Below are 24,936 nucleotides of genomic sequence, written 5' to 3' on the forward strand. Positions count from 1 at the left end.
AAGGATGGTGTCCCAGCTGGGGCTGGTGTTGTGTCTCCCTATGGGAAGGATGGTGTCCCAGCTGGGGCTGGTGTTGTGTCTCCCTATGGGAAGGATGGTGTCCCAGCTGGGGCTGGTGTTGGTGTTGCTGGTGGTGCAGGAGTTGTGCCTCCCTATGGAATGGATGGTCTCCCAGCTGGGGCTGTGGCAGGAGCTGCTCCTTTTCCCTTTGGAGGTGAGGGAGTGATGGGATCTCAGCGTGGCAGGGACGGTGGGCTGGGCAGAGCTCCGGGATATCCAGGGGGAGCAGGAGGAGAGAACTTTTCCGTGGAAGGGGGGGGTGTGGGTGGCTCTGCAGTGTGGGGCCCTGGATCTCCCTATGGCGAGGATGTGGGATCAGCTGGAGCCTGGGCTGGTGCAGGAGCTGGTGGGAGGTTGGGAGGGGATGGAAGGGATTCATTCCTTGGTAAAGGAGGTGTGGGAGGTGGTGGTGGACCAGGTGGTGAATATGGAAAGGGCATTGCCAGTGATGGCAGAGGATCAGGGAACCAAGGTTCACTTGGTGACAGAGGGTCACTGTCAGGTCAAGGAGATGTCTGGGGTGAGGGCAGAGATTTAGGACAGTTGGGCTCCCTTTATGGCAGAGATTCCGCCTTTGGAGGGGCAGGGAGCAAATCCTGGAACAGACCTGTTGATGGGAGCAGTTCAGGTGGTTTTGGTCAAGGTCCACCCAGTCATGACCAGATGTCAGCTCTTTTTGGTGGGCTTGCCCCAGCAAGCAAGAGAAACGAGGAACCTGACCTGGATGTTAAAGCAAAGGATCTCCCGACCAACACAGAAAGTACAGCCCAGAAGAGACGGTCCTGCCTGGATGATCTCAAAGGTACGTGGTGGTGCAGTGGCTCATTGGTGGCTCCTGGGCTTTGCATTTGGACACTCACATTCCTGATCCTGCAAAGAAGTGGAATTTTATGGGTGAGACAAACAGAGCTCTGTGTAGAAATTTGGTTGTGATCCCTTCCTAATTCTCCCACTGATTTGCTGTTTATCTTACACGACTTGCTCTGATCAAATTGCCTTCAATATTTAAATGATCTTTGCTTAAATGATCTAGATCAGGTCTCATCTGTTCATTCAAATACGTTTCACATCCACGTGGAACCGACCAATTCCCATAAAGTTTCAAGGAATATCATTGTGTTTCTTTGATATTGTATTTTAAAATTTGTTGCTAATTTAAAACTTATTTTTTCTAACGTCTAGTGCAAAGAACTGTGGTTTTCCAAGTTCTGGGGATAATTCTTTGCTTCTATTTGGTTCTATTTGGTCAGGCCTAATGTAAAGTGCCTGCTTATACTGGATTATATAATGTAAAGAGCTCTTTTGTCTTGTAGCATCAGAAATAATAAGGTGCTCATATAGTAAAAGGGGAGTAATGTGTTTGTAGCTGTTTGAGTAAGACCTGTGGCTCCACTAGCAAGATGATGATGTGAAAATTGTAGAAATGAGGAATTTCAAATGTATAACCAAAGGGGAATATTCACCTAATGGGATTGCTGACAAGTTAGGAACTATCAAGGCAAACAAAATATGAATAAGGAAGTAAAACAAAACTGGAGTTCAAGGGGTGTTTATTAGAGAGGGGATGAGGTTGTTAATGGAGAAGAACTTGGAAAGGGAAAGAGGAATATGGGGGTGGAGAACAATATTCCCGGGGCTGTTTGGGGGAACCTCCATGGCAGCCCCCTGTCTGGTCAGTGCAGAGGAAGAGGATGGTGAAGCAGGATATCCACACCCTGGAACAGCCTGTTTTTCCCCACTGGCTGTAGAGGGAGCCAAGACCATCAGCACAGACATAAAGCAGCAAATCCGTAGCTGAACAGTGTGATTTGTGATGACTCTGTTGCCTGGGGGTTGATGGTGGGACTGTACCATGAACAGGCCAGGCTGGCACGTCCCTTCTGAGGGTACCCAGGTGGTCACAGTGTGGGGCACAAAAGCCTGTCATGACCACAGGATACATGTTTTAAAAAGCTCTCTTTTCTCTTCCCATGCACGTCCATGTCCATGTTCTCCCCATTTTCCCCCCTGACTGTTCAGTCCCTCGGTGTTACCTCAACAAGCAGCTGGCCACAGTCCGGGTGGTGAAGGGGGAACCAGCCGAGCTCTCCTGCACCGTCAGCAAAGATGACGTGACAGGAACCTGGTTTAAAGACGGGCTGAAGGTGGGTGTCCTTCCACTCACTGTTTCCTTTGGTCAGCAATGCTCTGCTCTCTGCCTTCGCTCCCTAAGTGCCGTGCCAAGGTGTCCTTCCCTCTGCCCTCTGCTGAGCCAGAGCGTGGCCCTGGAAAGATTCACAGACTCACAGAATTCCAGGACGGTTGGAAGGGACCTCAAAGACCATCTTGTTCCCACCCCCTGCCAGGGGCAGGGACTCCTTCCACTAGCCCAGGCTGCTCCCAGCCCCGTCCAACACTTACAGGGATGGGGGCATCTGCTTCCTGATAGAAACCCAGGAAGATTTCCCTCCCTTCCTGCTACCAGACATTCCCATTCTTTTTGACAACATCCAGCTTTGTGTTTTCCATTCTTTTTCAAGGATGGAGATGATGTGGTCACTTGCTTGCAATGCAACCCTTCTTTTCCTGGGTGAATGAGAGAAAAATGCCAAAAGCAAGGGAAGAATCCTCAAAGGATCTTTCAGGCGGGGATATCGTGGAGAGTGTTCATTCAAATTAGTGCTTGAGGTCAAGCACAGACATCATACAGAATTATAGGGTTGTTTAGGTTGGAAAAGACCTCTAAGACCATCAACTCCAACCTTGAACCCATCACCACCACCACATATCCATATCCTATAGATATATTCTATATCCTTTATTCTATGTTCCTAAAGAACGCTGAAGAGTGATTCCAGCTGTGGGATCCAGATGATATTGTAGGACTTCTGAGGTGTCAGACTCAAGCATTGATCAAAAGTTTTGTCATTAAGAACAGAAAGAGAGAGCTTGGAGGTTGATCTGACATTTATTTTAATTGATCTTTGAAAAAAATCAAGTCTTTGTGGGGGTTATGTTGATAATGCTTATCTCAGTTTCAGTTGGGATTGCTTTTTCCCCTTTTTTTCTCAAAGCATGGGTCTCTGTCTTTTGCCTTGTAGTTGACAAGCATGCAAGGAGTTGTGTTTGAAAAGAAAGGTCTAGTCCACAAACTAATTATTAACAAAGCTGAAGACATTCATGCTGGGAAATACAGGTTTGAAGGTGGAGATGTGAAAACTGAGGCTTCAATTTTTGTTGAAGGTGAGTCTGTTCAAACCACCAATGCAGGACGTGAGCTTTGATGGGCTTTAAATGTAATATGTTTTATCAGAGACCAGTAGTTGGTTATGGAGATAACTTTGTTATAAGAATTCCAAGATAACTGAGAGATGGTTTTTGTACAGGTTGGTGCATTTTGTATTCACAAATTTAACTAGGGAGCCTTCCCACATAGATCCTGTTGGTAACTCAGAGATTTTGGGGTGCACAGAACACTTTATCAGAGCAGTTCTTCATTCTTTGTGTTTAGTGTGTTGCTAAAGAGAAAAACCTTCTCCGGTGGAAGGTTTTTGTGACACCACAAAACCTCGTGATAATTATCCCGTAGCAAAGCACAAGTTTGTGAATCCCTGAGCACAAAACCAGTGAAGGTCCAAGTGTTGTGAGATCCTCAGAGTTCCTGGCAGCGTCCTGAGCCCTTCCCTCCGAGCCTTGTCCTCTCTGAATTGTGGTTTTTAATGACTTTTTGTATCGCCTGGTCAGACCCTCCACAGGTTGACAAAGTTCTCCTCAAGAACCTGAGCAGTGTCCCCACGGTGGCCAAGGCCGGGCAGGCAGTGAAGCTCAGGATCCCCTTCGAGGGCCGTCTGCCCATCAGGGCCACGTGGCTCAAGGACAAGATGGAGCTGGCAGATGACACCAGGATCCGTGTGGATAAAACAGACACCCACACCACGCTGTCCATCCCCAGCTGCGACAGGAGGGACTGTGGGGATTACAAGGTCAGGCTGAAGAACGACAGCGGAGTCCTGGAGATCAACTTAAAGCTCATGGTCATAGGTAAGAGCCCCATAAATCCACTGCTGAGCTCAGGCAGGGAACCCACTGACACTGGTGACAATCTTATTTGGAGCTGCAGGGTGTTCCAAGAGGAACAAGACTGCATTTTGCCACTAAATCAGGGTACAAGGAAAGATTGCTGATGTGCTTCTTGCCCTTTAGTATAAGGTGGCACAAGTCTGGTTTGGTTTTTCCCAGCCTCAGCAGCTGAGTTTGGAACACTGAGAGACTATGGGAGATGGGACTGTGCTCAACATGCAAATCTGAAACGGGGTGTCAAGGCCAAATTCAGCCCTACCATTGATGTCTGGGCCCTCTTGGGAGACCAGAAATGACATTCTTCCTGTGTTATCAAGCTGACTTGGTGCAGTGCTTATGGGAACAGGGAGAGCAAGGGCCTGGCTCCCCCTTTCCATCAAAGTTAGAAGAGTGGATATTTGGAAGAGGCAGTTTCAGTGCCTAGCCCTCATCCTGCAGCTGTGCCATCAGGAACAGTCTCACAGCTGGTGAGCAAGAGCCAGTGTGTGCTCCAAACCCAGGAGCACATCTGGGTCTGGAGCCAACTCATCATCTCTGTCCATCTTTCCAGACAAGCCACAACCACCAGCAGGACCCATCAAAATCGTGGAGAGCTCTGCCAATGCCATCACCATCCAGTGGCAGCCCCCGAAGGACGATGGGGGCAAACCAGTGCAGAGGTACCTCGTGGAGAGACAGCAGGCGGGCAAGAACGACTGGGAGACCTTGGGAGACACCCCCAGGAGCTGCACCACCTTCACCACCAACAAGGTGGAAGAAGACGCAAGCTACTACTTCAGGGTGAGGGCCGTGAACGTGGAGGGGACGAGTGACGCGCTGGAGTCGGGCGAAGTGAAGGCAGCTGGCAAAGGTGAGGAGAACTTCTCATAATTCACAATTCAGGTTGGGAAATCCATTGTCAAAGCTGACATCAGAGAACACTCACTGCATTTTGGGTGTTGCTGCAGATCTAAACTCTAGTGGTGGCTGTGAGGTCTTCACACAAACCTGTGGAGGCTGCACAGCAAGAGCAGCAGTTTGTTGTAGGCTCTGGTGCTGCTGAGGAGGAGTTGCCTTCTTGGCAATGCTCCATCCTGAGTTGGAAAACCAATTCCAGAGGGGAAATGCAAAACGCATCCGGATCAAAGGAAATTTTTCCCAGTGTGGCTACAAAGGGAACATGTGAGGCCTTTTCTCAGCTTCCTGGGCAAAGCAGTGTCTCCGTAGGTGCAGCATTTGTAGCATGACCACTCCATTCCCCTGGTTTCCAAACAACTGAATATATTCTTTGTCCTTCAATGAGTTCAAATACTAGAACAGGTTAGCCATGAGCACAAATGCAGTACTAGAGAGAGCAATGCTATATTCTGGTTCTTTCTACACTGACTATGTATTTTGAAAGCTTTAGCAGAGGGTTAAAAAATCCATTCTGGTCCCAGTTTCTGTCACTAAAAGCAAGACTGATGCTGACTGTTCCTACCACGTGTGGTGGTTTGGGCTAGGCCTTCCTTGGTGACCAGTTTGTAACCAAGGAAGGGTCCAGATTTACCCAGTATTCCCTACGATTTTTACGTAAGCCAGATTATAAGAAGAGAGGAGGAGAGGCCTTCGCTCTTTCCTTCCGGCGGCTTGGAGGTGCAGGTTCCCTGCTGTTGAGTCTGCCGTGTTGGGGAGCGAGGCCTGGTGAGGCCTTGTCGACCTTGGGAGACAGAGGTTGCCGGCGATCGTTCCGGAGCGACTCTCAGTTGTCCCAGGGGAGTAGTGAGCTATTCTTCTTTGCTAACTTTTTAGTTGTTAGATATTGGGTCTTGGGATATCTATATATTTTATTTTAGTTTTGTTCCTTTTCCCTTCCCCCTTCCCTTTCCCTTGTGAAATTGTATATAAGTGTAAATATATTTATATATCTCACTTTGGTTGTCTCTCTCTCGTTTCAGGTTTTTCTTAGTTTTTTTCTCCCTTTTCTCCCTGAGGTTGGGGGTGGGGGGGGGCACTTCTGGTGGTAAGGTTTGGAGACTTGGCAGGGAGCCAGCTTCAAACCATATCACCACGTAAGAAGGACACACCTCACTCCATTGGCTGACAGTGGAATTGTCAGTCCTGCTGACAGCAGGTCTTTTGTGAAATCAAAACTCAGGAACAAGGTCTGTGCTGGATCCAGGTTTTCAAAGCACATCCATGGGAATACCTTGGGGAAAGTGGAAGAAGAAATGACACAGAACACTGTTTTATCTTGCAATAAAAATACACCTGCTAATAATGGAACCCCAATGTCTTTCCAGCTTCCCCTGGTGCCCCAGATCCCCCTGAGATTGTCAGTGCCAGCAGGGACACCGTCACAATATCCTGGAAAGCACCTCGTAAAACTGGCACTTCCCAAATCGTGGGATACATCGTTCAGAAACGCAAGAAGGGCACCATGACCTGGCTGCCAGTCACCAATGGGCCTGTGAAAGGTGAGTATCCCAAATCCTGGAACAGTCTGGAACACTTGACAAGGTAAAAAAGTTCAATTGGGTTCAGGAATGGCTTGGGATCTCACACCTTTTCACACTGGTGTTTTTCCTCTGCAGTTCTTGAGCTTCTGACTCACCCCCTCGCAGCCATTTTAGCCTGTCTGAAGTTTTACCTTCTATTTTTCTCAGCTCTAGTGTGTTCTGGAGTTTTCTCTCAACTCCATTTTTCTCCCAGCTGAGGTTTCCTGGCTGTGCCACAGCAAAGCCAGCTCTTGGTTTAAACCCAGCTGAGCCTGGGGGCAGGATTAGGGTCTTTTCTAGGTTGTGTGGAGGCACCTGGAGAAGAGCACAGAGAAGATCATGCTGCATCCTGGGATGTAGCTCCTCTGATGTCTCCAGTTTCTGGAATTAAAGCTTTCACTTCACATGCAGAACTATTGTCCTTAGTCCTACAGACAGGACTTTATAAATGCAAGGAATAGAAAGAAACCCAAGTGATGTGTCTGAGCTCCAGAGTGTGCTTTGACTATAGCAGCATCTTCTATTAGGGGCAAGTTAGGACTTCTCAGGTATAGAAGGGTTTAGGATCATCCCCTGAGGAAAAGCAGGATGCATCCTGTATCCCTAACTTAATAACTCTCAGCAGCACTGCTGAGGCTGCGCCCTGAGTGCTGGGCCCAGTTCTGCACCACCTAATTCAAGAGAGACATGGAGGGGCTGGAGCGTGTCCTGGGAAGAGAACGGAGCTGGGGAAGGGGCTGGAGCAGCAGGAGAACTGAGGGAGCTGGGGAAGGGGCTGGAGAACCTCTGAGGGAGCTGAGGAAGGGTCTAGAGAACTCCTGAGGATCAGCAGGAGAACTCAGGGAGCTGGGGGAGCTCATCCTGGAGAAAAGGAGGCTCAGGGGGGACCTTCTGGCTCTGCAACTCCCTGACAGGAGGGGGGAGCCGGGGGAGGTCAGGCTCTGCTCCCAGGGAACAAGGGACAGGAGGAGAGGGAACGGCCTCCAGCTGTGCCAGGGGAGGGTCACGTTGGACATCAGGAGGAATTTCTTCCTGGAAAAGGTGCTCAGACCTTGGCAGGGGCTGCCCAGGGATGTCATGGGGTCCCCACCCCTGGAGTTATCCAAGGAAGGGCTGGCCGTGGCACTCAGTGCTCTGGGCTGGGGGACAATGGGGGCATCAGGCACAGGGTGGACACGATGATCTCAGAGGTCTTTTCCGCCCTAAATGATTCTGTGATTCAAGCGCTGTTTGATTTTGAATGAACACATCCCAGAAGAACACACGCACTTGGATAGGGAAGGGCAGGGGAGTCAATGACAGCATTTACAGCTCCTGAGAATGATTCAGTCCATAATTCTACCCAGAGTGAGGTCCAGCATCGTTGTCTCTCCTTTCCTGCTGGGGGGCAGCTCAGCGAGCCAACACACTCCTTTCCTTCCTGCAGACAAGAAGCTGAAGGTGACCAACCTCAAGAAGGGTGTGCAGTACGAGTTTCGGGTGGCAGCTGTCAATGCTGCTGGCACAGGAGATGCCAGCGACCCCTCCCCGCCCGTCTTTGCCCAGGACCCCACGAGTGAGTGCTCTGTCCTTCTGCTTCTGGGGTAGCTGAACACACACTGGGGGTGTTAGTGGAGAGCAGACCTTCTGAAATGCTCTGTAAAAGTGTGTGAAGACAAAGATCAAATAGCTGGGGAATGTTTCAGGGTTGAGAATGAGCTCGAGGAAGGAGCAGAAGGATTTCCTGTGGGATGTCCAAGGGAAGGTGTGGCAGACACCCTGTGTGGGGTCTGTGCAGTGTGAAGGACTCGGGATGGGCTGCAGGCCATGTTGGGTGTGTTGTGGGTTGTCCTGCAGGGCTGGCAGGAGCAAAGATCCACCTTTCAAGAACCGGGACGAGGCGTGGGCACGACAGCAGGGTGGGTATCCAGTGCTCTCCAAGAACGCCGGGGAATCTCAGGAAGTGACTGAAAAGATGGAACAGAAATCCTAGAAAAAATACTTTCAACAAAATTTCTCTCTCCAGAATCCCCGGGCCAAGTGCAGGAGCTCAGAGTGAGCAGCTGTGACAGCACCAGCGTCACTCTGACGTGGAACAGGCCCGAGGTCAAGGACGGGAACGAAGTGAAGGGCTACGAGGTGGAGATGAGGCCTTCCCACAGCTCCAGCTGGACCAAGTGCCTCACCCTCCCTGCAGAGGCCACCACGGGCACCATCAAGGGCCTGCAGCCCAAGGAGAAGTATTTTCTGCGTGTGAGGGCCCTCAACGACAGCGGCCCCGGGGAGGTCGCGGAGCTCGAGGCCGTCGCGGAGGCCGCGGCCCCGGCGGGTGAGTCGGGGGCTCCTTCCAGGGGGAACGGGAGCAGCTGGGGGGTGATGGTTTGGTCCAGGCCTTCCTGACAACCAGGTTGAAACTGGGAAAGTGGCTATATCCCAGTATTCCGTTCTGTTTCTGTACATAAGCAGAAGTGTTACTACAGGGGGGAAGGAAGTTAGTCAGAGGTCAGAGCTCTTCACTGGGGTTGCAGAGGAGGGGCAGCCCCGCTGAGCTCCCGGGGTTTGCCGTGGGCCCTGGGAGATGGTTACTTCATCCCCTCGGGATGGGATGGCTGGTGGTGCAGTTCTGCTTTCCTAAGGGAAGTATGAAGATTCCTTTGTTTGCTAGCTCTCTACTAGCTGTGTACATCCGCCTATATCGGTTTTTCCGTTTGGGTTTCGGGGTGTTGGGGTTTTCTCTTTCTAATATGTAAATGGGTTTTTTTGCAATGGTATATAAGTTTAAATATATATATATATATATACTGCTTTAGCTCAGTTTATTTCGGGTCTTTTGGTTCCTTTTCCCCTCTTCCCTTTCCTTCATGTAAGGGGGGGATTTCGATGTGGATCTTTGGGGCCTTGGTGGGGAGCCAGGTCCAGGCTGCACAGAGGGCTGTGGGACACGGGGATGAGCTTTCTTCACACCCCAGACTGACAGGAGGATGATGAGCACTCCGTGTCTCCCCTGCGCTCTGCTGTTACCTGGTCACATCACCAGGAAATTCTGAATATTTACCCGATGTCAGATGTGCAGAGCACAGCGTTCGGCTCATGTTGGAGACTCATTAGGACAAAAGAACCCCCAAAACTCTCTCTTCTCTTTGCATTTATATTTTTATATTTATATTTGCAGAGCCTTACCACAGTCACCAAACAGAAACCCCACATCCCTTATCCCTACCCACCTCTTTTAAGGGAAAATAGAGTTTTCAGTCTCTTTTCACACAGTCTTGTGGAACTAAGCATTTTATTTCATTCCCTTAAATCCCAATTTTTAGATTGGTTTTTGGATGCTTTATTTTACTTCTTAATTGCCTAGTTCGAAAGTTTTTTACCATTTCCACTTTTCCATCTTGATTTACAATCTGTAGCTCTGCTTTTTTTTTCCTTGCTGCTTGGGAATGTTGCAGAATTACAGAAGTATGAGATAATTCTGTGAGGGATTCATCCTCCTTAACTTGGGGCCTAAGGGAAATTGTCTACTTTTGGTCTATGCCTGGAGACTCCTTTTATAATCAATCAGTAAATAGGTAAAATAAGTCCATCTGGGAAGCAGGTTTTTAAGTTCTGTAGTGGAAACACTAACTATAATTTAACACTATTATATTTGGCATTTAAAGAAAAATACTAAATACAATAGTATATTATATTGGTTAAAAAAATATATATTTTGAATACTAAAATAATATTATTTGAAATAAACTCTGGCTGGTTTCCTGTGGGTTTTCTGTGCTCTGTATTGAACATGTAATTTGTAAGTGTCCGTCGGAATTTCCTTGTCTCCAGACACCATTTAAACACCAAAGATCATCCCTGTGATGGGATGAAGAGTGTCAAAGGGCCAATTTCTCCATGATTCAGACATCACACGAACACAGACATTGCTGTGAATGTATTTTTATGTCATTTCCCCTCCTTTGCCCGCAGTGATAAATAAATAGCAGTGGAATTTGAAAGGTGTAAATGTCCAACTATTGAGCGTAAGCCCTGTGTTTACCAGTTCCCCCCAGGTTACTGATCGACGACACGGTGAAAAACCTCCTGGTGGTAAGAGCAGGAAGCCCCATCCGGGTGAATATTCCCTTCGAGGTACGTGTTCCATGGATTGGGGAATTCCCTGCCTGTTCCTGTGCTGGGAGTCGGGGGCAGACGTGAAAACTGAGCCACTGTTTTCTTGCCATGGAATTCAGTTTACGAGACAGCGGGCAAATCCTTTGGCTGCCTGTGCTGGGTGTGCTTTCTGGGCGAGGAAAACGGTGGCAGAATTCAGCTGTTGCTTGTTGGCATCGGTGTTTTACGAGGTTGTGGGCATTCATTAACCTCTGCAAACGAGGCACAGAGCTGTCCATCCAACCTCAGCAACGCTGTCAGCATCCACTGCTGCTCTGCCAGACTGTAAAAATCATTAATTTTTATATTATATATTTCTAGTTAACATTTATATTAAATATTATATTTATATATTATAATAGATTAAATAAATTTTACTAGCATATATATAATTATATAGGAATAAATAGTATTATAAAATATAAATATTAAATAAACAATATATATTATATATAATACTATATATTAATATTATACTATATATTTATATTATATGCGATTATATATTAATTTTAATTACTATATTAATATATTGATTTAATTAATATAATAATAGTATATTATATTAATTATATACTAATATTATATATTAACTATATAAATATATTATATATTATATATTAAAATATTTATATTGTATAATATTATGTATTATATATTTATTATATATAAAAATTATATATAATTATATAATATTATGTAATATAATACATATATATGATATATGCTGACCTTTCTCCTGATCTCTGGGACAACTGAGGCCGAAGATGGCACAAGGGAAATAAAGGCTTTGAGGATGTTTTTTCTTTCCAAACCCAACAGATCTTCTTTTAAAAAACAGAAAATATTAATTCCTGATGGCATCTGTTCTTGATGCAGAATACTTTGGCTGACATAGTTCTGAACACTTTACTGCAAAAACATCTTTAAAGACACTGAGAAAGAAAACAGTTCCAAAGGAAGGTCAGAGCACATCAGGGCTCTTGGGTCCATCTCGGGACCGTACCCTGGACATGACTTCACTGTGTGGTGCAGGAACATCTTTGGGATGAGATAAGGAAAGCACAGACGTACAGACACGATCTGGAGGTGAAGCAGGTGGGCTGTGACTCGTGCTGTTCTTTCCAGGGCTCTCCCGAGCCGGCGGTGCTCTGGTTGAAGGATGGGCTCCCCCTTCCCGACCGGGCTGCCATAAAAACCCAGGATGGATCCACCCGGCTGCTGATCGGGGCTGCTGAGCTCGGGGACAGCGGCTGCTACAGCGTGGAACTGCTCAACGGGCTGGGCAAGAGAGAGACCTTCAGCTTCCAGGTGCAAATCACAGGTAACTCCTGCCATCTGTGGGCACCAGGCACTCCCAGTGTCAGTCCAGGCTGGGGGGAAGGGACTGGGAGCAGCCCCGAGGGGAAGGACGTGGGGTGTTGGTGGGGGAGAGGTTGGACATGACCCAGCCCAGAACCCCCCATGCCCTGGGCTGGTCCCACAGGGATGGTGGGCATCAGGGGAGGGGGATCCTGCCCTTCTGCCTCCTCAGGTGAGACCCCCCTGCAGAGCTGTCTCCAGCCCTGGGAACAACAGCAGGAGGACGTGGAGCTGCTGGAGAGTCCAGAGGAGGCCACAGGGATGCTCCAGGGCTGGAGCCCCTCTGCTCTGGAGCCAGGCTGGGAGAGCTGGGAATGTTCCCCTGGAGAAGAGAAGGGTCCAGGGAGACCTTGGAGCCCCTTCCAGGGCCTAAAGGGGCTCCAGGAGAGCTGGAGAGCTGGAGAGGGACTGGGGACAAGGGATGGAGGGACAGGACACAGGGAATGGCTTCCCACTGCCAGAGGGATGGGATGGATGGGATATTGGGAAGGAATCTTTCCCTGGGAGGGTGGGGAGGCCCTGGCACAGGTTGCCCAGAGAAACTGTGGCTGCCCCATCCCTGGAAGTGTCCAAGGCCAGGTTGGAGCAACCTGGGATAGCAGAAGGTGTCCCTGCCCATGGCAGGGGTGGAATGAGATGAGTTTTAAGGTCCCTCCAACCCAAACCAGTCTGGGATTCTGTGATTTACTGGGAACAGGCAGCAGGCACCAAGCTGAGTTGGGCAGGGTGAGCTGTGGTGCAGTTTGGCCATTCAGGCACAGGGATAACTAGGGAACAACTTTCCATGGGATTCAGTCTGGACACTTCATGATATCACTGGTCTGCAGGATAGAGCAATCCACTGACTAAAACTCTACTTCCAGAGTGACTCTGCTGGAAAGGGCCAGCCCAGGTCCCAAACACAGACACTGCAAACCCCAGGAGCAGTTCCTGCTCTCTGGAAGAGCCTGAGGGGGTCAGCACAGGCTGTGGGACACGGAGCCCCAGCTGGATCAGCTCTCAGAGCTGTGTCCCCAGGAGGGGAAGCAGCAGCTCAGCTCTGTCACCCTCCTCTCCTCCCTGCAATGCCCATGTTCTGCAGCAGCAGCTCAGTTCATGGCAAAAGCGTTTGTGTGGCTGGAGAAGGAATCAAATTTGCCCCTTCCAATGATCGGGATCTTTACTGAGCCCCCATGGGATAGACTCCAAGTTTTTAGGGTTCTGTACTGTGCCACTGTCCCTACGCCTGTGACATTATTTGCCCTCCCCTCACAGACATCCCACAGCCTCCTGGACCACTGAGGTTGGAAGAGAATGTGCCCAACACAGTGACAGTGACCTGGGAACCGTCAGCATCTGAGAAGTGGGAGAAGAACCTCTACTACACTGTCCTGAAACGGGAGTCCCAGAAGGGCGTGTGGCGCGTGGTGGGGGACCTGCTCTACAACAACAAGTTCACGTTCACCAGCGTGATCCCAGGCAGGGATTATTACTTCAGGGTGGTGGCCAAGAACAGCCTGGGAGCCAGTGCTCCATCTGAAACCGTGCAGCCTTGGAGGATTCGAAAAGCAAAGGGTAAACCAGCTTTTACAGATGTTTCTCTGTGTGTGTTGTCGTGCTTGGTTTCTTTTATTGTTTCTAACACCCCATCCTGAAATGAGTCCCTCCTCCTAGGAATGTTTAGTTGCCCAGAACAGGAATGCCTAGAGGTACCCTGAGGAATTCCAGTTTTGTCCTTTCTGCAGGGACATTGTGCAGAGAGTCCCTTCACTCCCAGCCCTTATATTGTGGCAATCTGCCACAAAACAAATTCCTGGAAAAACCTATTAAATGTCGCAGAAACCAAAGTTTGTGGCTCCAAAGTGAAATCCAGGATCACGTGAGAAGCAGCACAGGTTACAGTCCATGGGTGCACAGGATCTCTGGGAATTGCAGTGTGGAATTCCAGGCTCTTGGCATCCGAGTGTCTGACTGAAAACCAGCCCTGCAAACTTCCCTGCTGGGAGCTGGACCTGAGGGTGTGTTCATGTGTCGCTGTTTGTTTTTTACAGCTGAGATCTGGGTCAGACCCCAGAGGTACAGGGGAGTCAACCAAAACCAGCACCCGAGGTTCCTCGTCCCGCTGAAGCCCCACGTGGTGGTGACAGGCAGTGAGTGTCACATGAGCTGTGCAGTGGGGGGCCACCCCCCCCCAAAAGTCACCTGGTACAAAGACAACAGAGACCTCTCCAAGGATCCAAACTACTTCTGCACAAACGACTTTGGAGTCTGCTCCCTGGTCATCCTGGGGGTCACCAAGCAGGACGCAGGAGAATACATGGTGGAAGCCTCCAATGAAGTGGGTCGTGTCTCCAGCAGAGCCTTCCTCGCCATCAAAGGTAAAATCCACAGTGCTCTTCCTCCCCTGGGGGATGCCAAGGGGTGTCCTTGCTGCCCAGGTCCCCAAAAATGGTCCCATGCAGCTCTACCTGCTGCCAAGTGCAGCCTCCTGCTTTATTGAACTCCTGATTACCTTTTTAGTGATCAAGAATGGAACAGAACTGAAAGGCAGATGTGAAAAAAACCACTCGGTTTCTATGTGAGACAGAGGTTTGGGTTGGCTCTGATCAAATTTTTTAGAAAGAACAATCCCATTTTCCTTGGATAAGAGGTAATATCTTGGTTGGGTTTATCCCCAGTCCAGGAGCTGCAGAATAAAGATCCTGCAGATGTGCAAGTGGCGGGGGAGCAGTGAGGGAACAAGGAAGGTTTGGTGGCCAAAGGCAATGGGAAGGGAGGAAAGGGAGGGACATGGTGAGGGCCACTGGGATCCTGATGGGAATGGAGGAGAAGTAGGATTGACTAAGGATGGATAAACTTATGGATCAATATTGCTGGTGATTGTACCTAGTGAAATATCCTTTCTTTTGAGTCAAATATTTTCCTTTTAATGCAAAACCCCTCAGTGGGATGACACGAGTGGAGAAACGGGTCAGTTAAACCCCCAGATTTCCCAGATTTCCCAGAATATTCCAAGTTGGAAGGGACCCACAGGCACCATCCCTGTCATCCTTTTGCTGACACTGGTCTTTTTGGCCCTGTAAGTTTTCAGCTCCCCCTTTCCAGGGAGCCTTTTCAGGCTATTTATCATCTCCTTCATCACAACACTGAGCCACTTCTCTTTCTCTCATTTCCAGACTCCGCCCTGTAGCTTGACCCTGCCGAGAACATCCCTGCCCTGCTCTGTGGATGAGAAGGTTTCAGTGAGGACTGGTCCATCCTAAGCCTGTGCATTTATTTTCAGATGTTCACTGGAGCCCAAGGGATTTATTTTTCACACCCAGTAATTGCATTTTGAACACGACACTGCATTTTAGTCAAAATCAGGGGGAAAATGTTTCAAAAGAATTGTATTTTTATTTTTGTAATGATCATGGCTTTCCACTAAACCTTTAAAACACACATTAGAAGCTTTGGGAACACAGAAGATGAGAGGAAAAATAGTTGGCCAAAATGAAACTTTCCATGGAGAGCACAGGCAGCAGAGACCATCCCAGCACAGCCCTCACCTGCTGTCAGGCTGCAACAGGGACATTTCTGGCCACCAGAGATCTCTGGAGTTGGCCTTTCCCATGTGGTTTTCTAAGCCAAAACAACCCCTTTGGATTCCACTGGATTCTCAGCAGGTCTCCTAACTCTGGGAAAAGCATGTCTTGCCCTGCCAGTAGCAGCTCAGTATGTTGTTGTTAAAGAGAACGTCTGCCTGCTCATTTCGATCTGGGTGAGAGATAAACTCTCAGACCAGGCTGGCATGGAGGAGGTGGCACTCACAGTGCAAATGCCCTGCTGGGGAGGACTGGAATTCCAATCTGCCCCAGCTGTGGCAGCGTGAGCAGAGCAGCCCCACGGCTGTGCCAGCCCTGAACTGCCACCCCAGTGTCACCTCTGCACCCTCACTGCCCCTGGCTGGTGGCACCGCTGGGATGGTTCTGCCTGGTGCAAAAAGACCTTAAAAACCTTTCATGTCTGAGCAGAAATAAGAGTTACCAGCAGACACCTCCTGCTACGGTGGGGGGATTCCACCACTGAGAGGGGGAGACTGGAAAGCAAAATGTTCTGGGGAGTGCAGGGAGGTGTGACAGCCTGAGCACCTAAGGTACTGCTGTGACAGCATCCAGGAGACAGGAGAGAACAGATCAGAGACTCCAATTCCCTGGATCCTCAGACAACCAAACCCTCCCGTGGGGCTGAAATGTTCCCTTTGGTTACGTTTTGTACAACATTGTACAGACAAACTGGAGATTATTGAAATTAAACCATAATTCAGTAAAATCTACCACGAGTACGTGTTTCTTTTGGAGGGGGCAGCCCGGGCAGCTCCTGAATGCCAGCCCCTGTCTGCTGCAGTTTTCACACCTTGATTCAAAGAAATCAAACTCAACACCTTGATACTGTTAAGCCCTGTAATGTTGGGAATAACTCTTCCATAAACACTCCACTGAAACAAGGATTTCGTGAGCTTTTACTCCCTTTAACATCTCAAGCCTCTCCTTGACAGTCAATCATTTTATTCTTACAACATTAATCTTTAGTTAAAGGTAACCTAGACTTCTTTTACTTAAACAATCTTTGAAACAGTTTCATATTTTATTGCTACGAGACCTCAACATCAATTTTTAGGTGAAGATAACTTAAACTTCCACTTAATCTTTGATTGATTTAGCTCTCCAGAGTGTGTCTTCATATCTTATCATTACAGGATTTATTGATTTACCTCTTTAGAGTGTAACAGTCTCCAAAACTAATCCAAGCTCCAGCTGCACAGGTTGCTGACCTCCTTAATTTTTACTCTCTATTTTTTTAGCAGGGTTTAGGTAAGGATTTCAAAGTTACAAAATTTAAGGACTTGTGGTGGGTTGACCTTGGCTGGAGGCCAGGTGCCCACCCAGCCACTCTATCCCTCCCTTTCCCAGCCAGACAGGGGAGAGAGTGAGCTGGAAAAAACAACTGGTGGGTTGGGATAGGGCAGTTAAACGTACACACTAAAATTCCATGTGGGGCTCCCAAAACTGAACACGGACAAAGATTCCTTCCAGACAGAAGGTGCCAGGACAGAAAGGTCCAGATCCCCACAGAGTGCCCAGGGTGGCCCACAAACTGCACCTGACAGCCAAAAATGACAGGTTTTCACTCCTGGGAGAAAGGGGAGAAAGGGCCGAGGTTTGTTTTTGGAGCCCTGCGCTGAAACTGCCGGTCCCACCCCCAAAATTGAACACGGACGGAGGTTCCTCCCAGACAAAAGGTGCCAGGCCAGAAAGCTCTTGCTGCCCACAGAGTGCCCAGGGTGGCCCACAAACTGCACCTGACAGCCAAAAATGACAGGTTTTCACTCCTGGGAGAAAGGGGAGAAAGGGCCGAGGTTTGTTTTTGGAGCCCTGCGCTGAAACTGCCGGTCCCACCCCCAAAATTGAACACGGACGGAGGTTCCTCCCAGACAAAAGGTGCCCACACAGAAAGCTCTTCCTGCCCATGGGTCTGGGGGTGAGCCGGGGGGTACCGGGGGGTACCAGGGAGTACCGGGAGTCTGGGGGTGATCCCGGGGTTCCGGCAGGTCCTGAGGTCCAGGGGTGTTTGGGGGGGTGGTACCGGCATTTGGGGGGTACCGGGGTCTGGGGGTGATCCGGGGTCGGTACCGGGGCTGATCCCGGGGGGTACCGGAGGTGGTACCGGGAGTCCAAGGGGTAGCAGGGATGGGGAGGCGGCCCCGGGGGCGGTGCCGGGGGCGATCCCGGGGATCCGGGGGCGATCCCGGGGGCGGTGCTGGGGATTTGGGGGCGATCCCGGGGATCTGGGGGCGATCCTGGGGGCGGTGCCGGGGATCTGGGGGCGATCCCGGGGATTTGGGGGCGATCCCCGGGGCGGTGCCGGGGATCTGGGGGCGATCCCGGGGATTTGGGGNGGGGCGGTGCCGGGGATCTGGGGGCGATCCCGGGGATTTGGGGGCGATCCCCGGGGCGGTGCCGGGGATCTGGGGGCGATCCCGGGGATTTGGGGGCGATCCCCGGGGCGGTGCCGGCGATCGGGGGGCCGGTCCCGAAGGAGCCCCCGGGGCAGCCCCTCGGTGCGGGGTCGGGGCCGGAGCCGCGGGCGGTGCCGGGGGCGGTCCCGGGGCGGAGCCGATCCCGATCCCGATCCCGGTGCCGGGGCAGCGGCGGAGCCGGGGCATGGCGGGCCTGGGCTCCCTGGAACCGGGCACCGGCCCCGGCCCCGTCCCGGCCACCCGCGTGGAGATCACCGTGTCCTGCAGGTACCAGGGGCACTGGGAGGCACTGGGAGATACTGGAGTGCGGGCGTAGCTGGCGCTGGAGCGTGCTGGGATGCACCGGGAGGCACTGAAATCTCCTGGGATGTACTAGGAGGCACTGGGATGCACTGGGAGGCACTGGGAGGCACTGGGGTGCGTTGAGGTGCAGCGGCAGGTGGCGTTGGAGGGTGCTGGGAGGCACTGGGAAGCACTGGGATCCCCTGGATGGCACTGGGGAGCGTCAGCAGCCGGCGCTGGAGGGTGCTGGGATGCACCGGGAGGCGCTGAAATCCCCTGGGGTGCACCAATAGGCACTGGGAGGCACTGGGAGGCACTGGAAAGCACTGGGGAGCGTCAGCAGCCGGCGTTGGAGGGTGCTGGGAGGCACTGGGATCCCTTGGGAGGCACTGGGATCCCTTGGGAGGCACTGGGGTGCAGGCGTAGCCAGCGTTGGAGGGTGCTGGGAGGCGCCGGGAAGCACTGGGAGGCACTGGGGTGCACTGGGAGCGGCGGGAGTCGGCTTTGGAGGGTGCTGGAAAGCACTGGGATCCCCTGGGAAGCACTGGGAGGCACTGGGAGCAGGGACAGCCGGCGTTATATGGCACTGGGGGACACTGGGAGGAATTGGGGAGCACTGGGGACACTGGGCGGAGTGGGGAGCACTGAGGAGCACTGGGGGCACTGGGAGGACTGGGTGGTACTGGGGGGCACTGGAGATACTAGGAGGCACTGGAGGGCACTAGGAGGCAGTGGGGGGCACTGGGAGTACGGGGGGGCACTGGGCCAAGTGGGGGACACTGGGGGGCACTGGGGGCACTGGGTGTACTAGGTGGCACTGGGGGCACTGGGGGCAGTACCAAAACCGGGTGGCTGGGGGGTGTCATGGGCCCGACCCCCCCCAGAGGGGCTGAACCTCCTGACCCCCCCCCAGTGCCCCCTGCACCCCCCACGTCCCCTCTCTGCATCCCAAGGCCCTGCGGGGGTGTCCTGGCACACGGCTGTGCCCCCCAACACATGGCAGCCCAACACGTGCCCCCCAAGACCCGGCTGTGCCCCCCAACACCCCCTGTGCCCCTGGTGTGTGTGAGTGCCACACCTGGGCATGGACACACAGCCCCGGGCACAGCCCTGGGCACAGCCAGCTCACACTCACACACTCAGATCACACTCACATTCACTCACACACACAACACACGCACACCCTCCCACTCACACTCGGATCTCACACTCACACACTCAGATCACACTCTCACACTTCCTCTCTCTCACACTCACACTGATCACACGCTCACACCCACACTCTCTCTCACACACACACCCCCTCATACTCTCACTCACACTCACACTCAGCTCTCCCTCACGCTGATCACACACACACACACTCAGATCACACAGTCACATACAGTGATTCTAACTCACACTCTCACACTCAGCTCACACTCAGATCACACTCTCACGCTCACACACTCATTCTAACTCACACTCTCACACACTCAACTCACACTCAGCTCACACTCATACTCAGATCACACTCTCACGCTCACACACTCATTCTAACTCACACTCTCACGCTCACACTTGCTCACACTCACACTCATTCTAACTCACACTCGCACTCACATTCCAATCACACACACCCTCACACTCACACACACTCAGCTCACACTTACACACTCACAATCCCATTATCTCCCTCAGATCACACTCAGCTCACACTCACACACTCACACTCATCTCACACTCACACTCACACTCAGCTCACACTCACACTCCCTCTCCCTCCCCCAGACAGCTCCTAGACCGGGACACCTTCTCCAAGTCGGACCCCCGTGAGTGGGGTGGGCGGGGGGGGGCTCAGGGGGTGCTTTGGGGGTCCCTGGAGGGTGTTGGTGTCTCTGGGGGGTGGTTTAGGGTTCTCTGGGGGTGTTTTGGTGTCTCTGGGGATATTTTGGGGATCTCTGGGGGTGTTGGGGGATCTCTGGGGGGTTTTTGGGGGTCCCTGGGGTTGTGTTGGGGGTCCCTGAGGGGTTCTATGGGGTCCCTGGGGGGTTCTGGGGGGGTCTCTGGGGATGTCGGTGTCTCGGGATGGGGTGTGTTTGGGGGGTGTTTGGGGGGATCCCTGGGGATGTTTTCTGGGTCCCTAAGGGTGTTCTGGGGTGGGTTTGGGTGTTTTGGGGTCCCTGGGGGTGTTTTGGGGTGTGTATTTTGGGGTGTTCGGGGTGTTTTGGGTCCCTCCGACCCCCATTCCCCGCAGTGTGTGTGCTGTACACGCAGCGCCCAGGCAGCCACCAATGGCGGGAGGTGAGTGCCCTGATTGGTGGGAGGGCGGCCAATCAGCACCTCGGGGGGCACTCGGACAACCAATCAGAGCATGGGGGGGGGGGGGGGGCACTCAGCCAACCAATCAGCACCTCAGGTGCTGGCTGGCCAATCAATCACCAGCATGTCGGGGCAGTGACCAATCAGCAGCGGCCACGCCAACCAGACAGCCAATCAGCATGTGGGGTGCCTGCGGGCCGGCCAATCAGCAGACTAGGTTCTGACCAGTCAGCATGTTGGGCACCAGCCCGCGGCCAATCAGATCTCTGCGGTGCTGACCAATCAGCACGTTGGGGTGTTGGCCAACCAACCAATCAAGTATTGGGGGGCTGGGCCAAGTGACCAATCGTCACGTGGGGTTCTGGCCAATCAGAGTGCTGGGGTGCCAACCAATCAGCACAGCGGGGTGTTGACCAACCAGCCAATCAGGTGTTGGGGTGCCAAACAGTTGGCCAATCGGCAGCAAGCAATGTGTCCTGGGATGCGCAGAGCCGACCAATCAGCACGATGGGGTTCACACAGCCGACCAATCAGCATCCTGGGGCGCAGGCAGGCAGCCAATCAGCATCCTGGGGAGTTTTGGGGTGCGGGGCAGCCAATCAGCTGCGGGCACACGTCCAGCCAGCCAATCAGCATGCATGGCGCCGCCCCCGTAATTAGGCAGGTGTTAATTGCGGGGTGAGAAGCGGGGGGCGGGGCGGGGGGAGGGGCGGCCCCGCAGGCACAAAGCGGCACCTGCGGCGGCCCCTCCCCCCCCCCCCTGCCCCCCCCCCCCCCCCCCCCCCCCCCCCCCCCCCCCCCCCCCCCCCCCCCCCCGCCCGCCCACCCCGCCCACACGGCCCGACCCCCATGCACATGTCCCCGTGTCCCCAACCCCCTGTGCACGTGTCCCTGTGTCTCCACGTCCCCATGTCCCCATATCCTCGTGTCCCCATTTCCCAATGTCCCTGTCCCCATGTCCCCATCCCCACATCTCCATGTTCCTGGTCCCCATTCCCTTGTCTCCATGTCCCCATGTCCTCATCCCCATGTCCCATATGAACGTGTCTCCAAGTCCCCAACCCCACATCTCCATGTCCTCATGTCCCCATGTTCCCATGTCCCTGTGTCCCCATAACTACATGTCCCCACATCCCTGTGTCCCCATGTTCCTGGTCCCCATTCCCGTGTCCCCATGTCCCTGTGTCCCCGTGTCCTCATCCCCGTGTCCCACATGAATGTGCCCCCATGGCCCCATCTCCATGTCACAATGTCCCCGTGTGCCCATATCTCTGTGTCCCCATGTCTCCATATCCTCATGTCCCCATGTCCCTGTGTCCCCATGTCCCTGTGTCCCCATGTCCCTGTATTCCCATGTACTCATGTCTCTGTGTCCCTGTGTCTCCACGTCCCCTGTCCCCCCTCTGTCCCTGCTGTCGCCCCATGTCCTCTGTCCCACTCTGTCTCCCTGTCCCCCCCGCTGTCCCCTTGTCCCCAGTTTGGCCGGACCGAGGTCATCGACAATTCCCTGAATCCCGATTTCCTGCGGAAGTTCGTGCTGGATTTCTGCTTCGAGGAGCGGCAGAACCTGCGCTTCGACCTGTGAGTGTCACCCCAGTGTCACCCCAGTGTCATCCCCAGTGCCCTCGGCAACCCCAGGCACCCCCGGGTCACCCCTGGGTCACCCCTGTGTCACCCTCAGTGTCACCCTCAGTGCCACCCCCAGCACCCCCAACACCCCCAGGTCACCCCTGTGTTACCCCCAGGTCACTCCAGTGTCACCTCCAGTGCCCGTGGCACCCCTGGGCACCCCTGGGTCACCCCATTGTCACCCCTGTGTCACCCCCTGGTCCCAGGGTCACCCCCAGGGCCACCCCAATGTTACCTCCAGTGCCCCTGGCACTCCCGTGTCACCCCCAAGGTCACCCCCAATGTCACCCAAGGGTCAACCCAGCACAGCCCCTGCAGTGTCCCATCCCTGTCCCCCCGTCCCCACATGTCCCCACATGTCCCCTGTGTCCCCTGTGTCCCCTGTGTCCCCTGTGTCCCCACATGTCCCCTGTGTCCCCCCCGTCCCCACATGTCCCCACGTGTCCCCTGTGTCCCCAGGTACGACGTGGACTCCAAGAGCCCCGACCTCTCCAAGCACGTGAGTGAAGGACCCCCCCTGACCCCCCCCGGGACGGGGACACCCCGGTGACCCTGGTGACCCCCGGTGACCTCAGTGACCCCTGGTGACCCTGGTGACCCCCTGGTGTCCCCTGGTGTCCCCAATCCCCAGGATTTCCTGGGCCAGGCCTTCTGCACCCTGGGTGAGATCGTGGGCGCTGCCGGCGGCCGCCTGGAGAGACCCCTCACGTGAGACCCCCCGTCCCCAATGTCACCGTGTCCCCCTGTCCCCAAGGTCACCGTGTCCCCCTGTCCCCAGGGTCACCGTGTCCCCCTGTCCCCAATGTCACTGTGTCCCTGTGTCCCCGTGTCCCCCTTGGATGTGACCCCTCCTATCCCCAGTGTCCCCATGGCCCCACTGTCCCCAAGGGTCTTCATGTCACCACCCCCCAGACAAACCCCCATGTGACCCCCCCTGGGTCCAGTGTCCCCATGTCCCCCCCCCATCCCCATGTCCCCCTGTCCCCGTGTCCCCTTGTGCCCCCTGAGGCCCCCCGGGCTTTTTTGGGGGGTGAATCTTTTTGGGGGGGTCTGGATTTTTTTTGGGGGGGGGGATCTGAATTTTTGGGGGAGTTGGATTTTTTGGGGGGTCTGAGTTTTTAGGAGTCTGGCTTTTGGGAGGGTTAGGTTTTTTTTGGGGGGTTGGCTTTTGGGGGGGCTGTTTTATTTGGGGTGATTTGCTTTTTGGGGGGGTGCATCTTTTGTGGGGGTTGGATTTTTTGGGGGTCTGAGTTTTTTGGGGGTCTGTCTTTTTGGAGAGGTTGGTTTTTTGGGGGGACTTTGCTTTTTTAGGGTTGAATCTTTTGGGGGTGTCTGATTTTTTTGGGGGGTTGGCTTTTGGGGGGGCCTGTTTTATTTAGGGGAGACTTGATTTTTTGGGGGGGTGAATCTCTTTAGGGGCTGGGTTTTTGTGGGGGGCAGGAACAGCTTCTTTTTAAGGGGCTGGATTTTGGGAAGGGGGATGTTTATTTTTGGAGGGGACTTACATTTTTGGGCACGGGAGGGCTTTTTTCTCGGGGGGGTTCCCCTCCCTCACCCGCCCTCCCCCCCCAGGATGGGCACGACCACCCCCCACTCCCGGGGTAGAAAACCCGCTCCTGCCTCTGCCAGCGGGTGAGTTTTGGGGTCTCCAGCGGGGGGGAGGACACCCCGAGGTCCCCACGTGTCCCCTCCCCCCTCACATCCCATCCCGGCAGCGGAATTCCCGGGAGGAAATGCGGGACCATCATCCTCGTGGCCGAAGAGTTGGGAAACTGCCGGGTGAGCCCAGGGGGGATTTTGGGATTGGGGGGGGGGGACGACGGGACAGTTTTGGGACCCCCAAAACCACGGGTTTTGCTTCTCCCCCCCCCAAAAAAAAAAGTGTCCCCAAAAATCCAGCCCCTTAAAAAGAAGCTGGTCCTACCCCCACCCCAAAAAGCCCCCAAAAGATTCACCTCCACCCTCCAAGAAAAAGTAAGTCCAACCCCAAAATGAAGCCCTCCCAGCCAAAAAAACCCTGCCCCTAAAAGAGATTCACTCCCAAAAAAAAACAAGTCCCCCCCCAATAAAAGCCCCCCAAAATCCAGACTCTTAAAAAGATGTTCCTCCCAAAAAAAACAGCCCCAAAAAGAGAATCACCCCTCCCAAAAAAACAAGTTCCTCCTAAATAAAAGCCCCCCAAAATCCAGCTCTGCCCCCCCAAAAAACCTGCCCCAAAAAGAGATTCACCCCCCCAAAAAGCCTCCCCTAAATAAAGAAAAACCCCAAAATCCAGTCCCTTAAGAAGAAGCTGTTCCTGCCCCCCCTCGAAAAAGCCCCCAAAAGATTCATCCCCCCAAAAAAAGTAAGGCCCCCTAAAATCCAGCCCTCCCCCCAAAAAAAAACCTGCCCCTAAAAGAGATTCACCCCCCAAATAAAAGCCCCCCCAAAATTCCCCCCGCCCAGGACGTGGCCACGCTCCAGTTTTGTGCCAACAAGTTGGACAAGAAGGATTTCTTTGGAAAATCCGACCCCTTCCTGGTGTTCTACCGGAGCAACGAGGACGGGACGTGAGTGACCCCCCAAAAACACTGGGACAACCCCCCCCCCCAAACACCTACAGTGACCCCCCAAAAACACTGGGACAACCCCCCCCCCAAAACACCTACAGTGAGCCCTCCA

At 52.9% G+C, this 24,936-nt stretch overlaps 2 protein-coding genes across 2 annotated transcripts in view; both read left to right on the forward strand.

The window, feature by feature from the left end:
- LOC108507504 (immunoglobulin-like and fibronectin type III domain-containing protein 1) overlaps window positions 1-15,768 on the forward strand; it is a 34,079-nt gene extending 18,311 nt beyond the window's left edge. Inside the window, exons 8-20 of the mRNA XM_017835508.1 lie at window positions 80-862; window positions 2,080-2,204; window positions 3,141-3,282; window positions 3,784-4,080; window positions 4,670-4,969; window positions 6,381-6,554; window positions 8,002-8,130; window positions 8,581-8,883; window positions 10,594-10,682; window positions 11,832-12,027; window positions 13,320-13,619; window positions 14,096-14,422; window positions 15,221-15,768. Of these exons, the coding sequence (XP_017690997.1) occupies window positions 80-862; window positions 2,080-2,204; window positions 3,141-3,282; window positions 3,784-4,080; window positions 4,670-4,969; window positions 6,381-6,554; window positions 8,002-8,130; window positions 8,581-8,883; window positions 10,594-10,682; window positions 11,832-12,027; window positions 13,320-13,619; window positions 14,096-14,422; window positions 15,221-15,234 (3,179 nt within the window). The 3' untranslated portion in view covers window positions 15,235-15,768. The remainder of the gene's footprint in view (window positions 1-79; window positions 863-2,079; window positions 2,205-3,140; window positions 3,283-3,783; window positions 4,081-4,669; window positions 4,970-6,380; window positions 6,555-8,001; window positions 8,131-8,580; window positions 8,884-10,593; window positions 10,683-11,831; window positions 12,028-13,319; window positions 13,620-14,095; window positions 14,423-15,220) is intronic.
- Window positions 15,769-18,230: 2,462 nt separating this feature from the next.
- The window catches only part of LOC108507505 (copine-5-like), a gene marked incomplete at its 3' end in the record, with an annotated part of 10,269 nt that continues 3,563 nt past the window's right edge, over window positions 18,231-24,936 (forward strand). Inside the window, exons 1-9 of the mRNA XM_017835509.1 lie at window positions 18,231-18,330; window positions 20,116-20,156; window positions 20,582-20,628; window positions 22,124-22,227; window positions 22,735-22,774; window positions 22,907-22,983; window positions 23,848-23,907; window positions 23,991-24,054; window positions 24,721-24,824. Of these exons, the coding sequence (XP_017690998.1) occupies window positions 18,248-18,330; window positions 20,116-20,156; window positions 20,582-20,628; window positions 22,124-22,227; window positions 22,735-22,774; window positions 22,907-22,983; window positions 23,848-23,907; window positions 23,991-24,054; window positions 24,721-24,824 (620 nt within the window). The remainder of the gene's footprint in view (window positions 18,331-20,115; window positions 20,157-20,581; window positions 20,629-22,123; window positions 22,228-22,734; window positions 22,775-22,906; window positions 22,984-23,847; window positions 23,908-23,990; window positions 24,055-24,720; window positions 24,825-24,936) is intronic.

Source organism: Lepidothrix coronata, unplaced genomic scaffold (genome assembly GCF_001604755.1).
Source record: "Lepidothrix coronata isolate B3197 unplaced genomic scaffold, Lepidothrix_coronata-1.0 Scaffold259, whole genome shotgun sequence".
Lineage (NCBI taxonomy): Eukaryota > Metazoa > Chordata > Aves > Passeriformes > Pipridae > Lepidothrix > Lepidothrix coronata.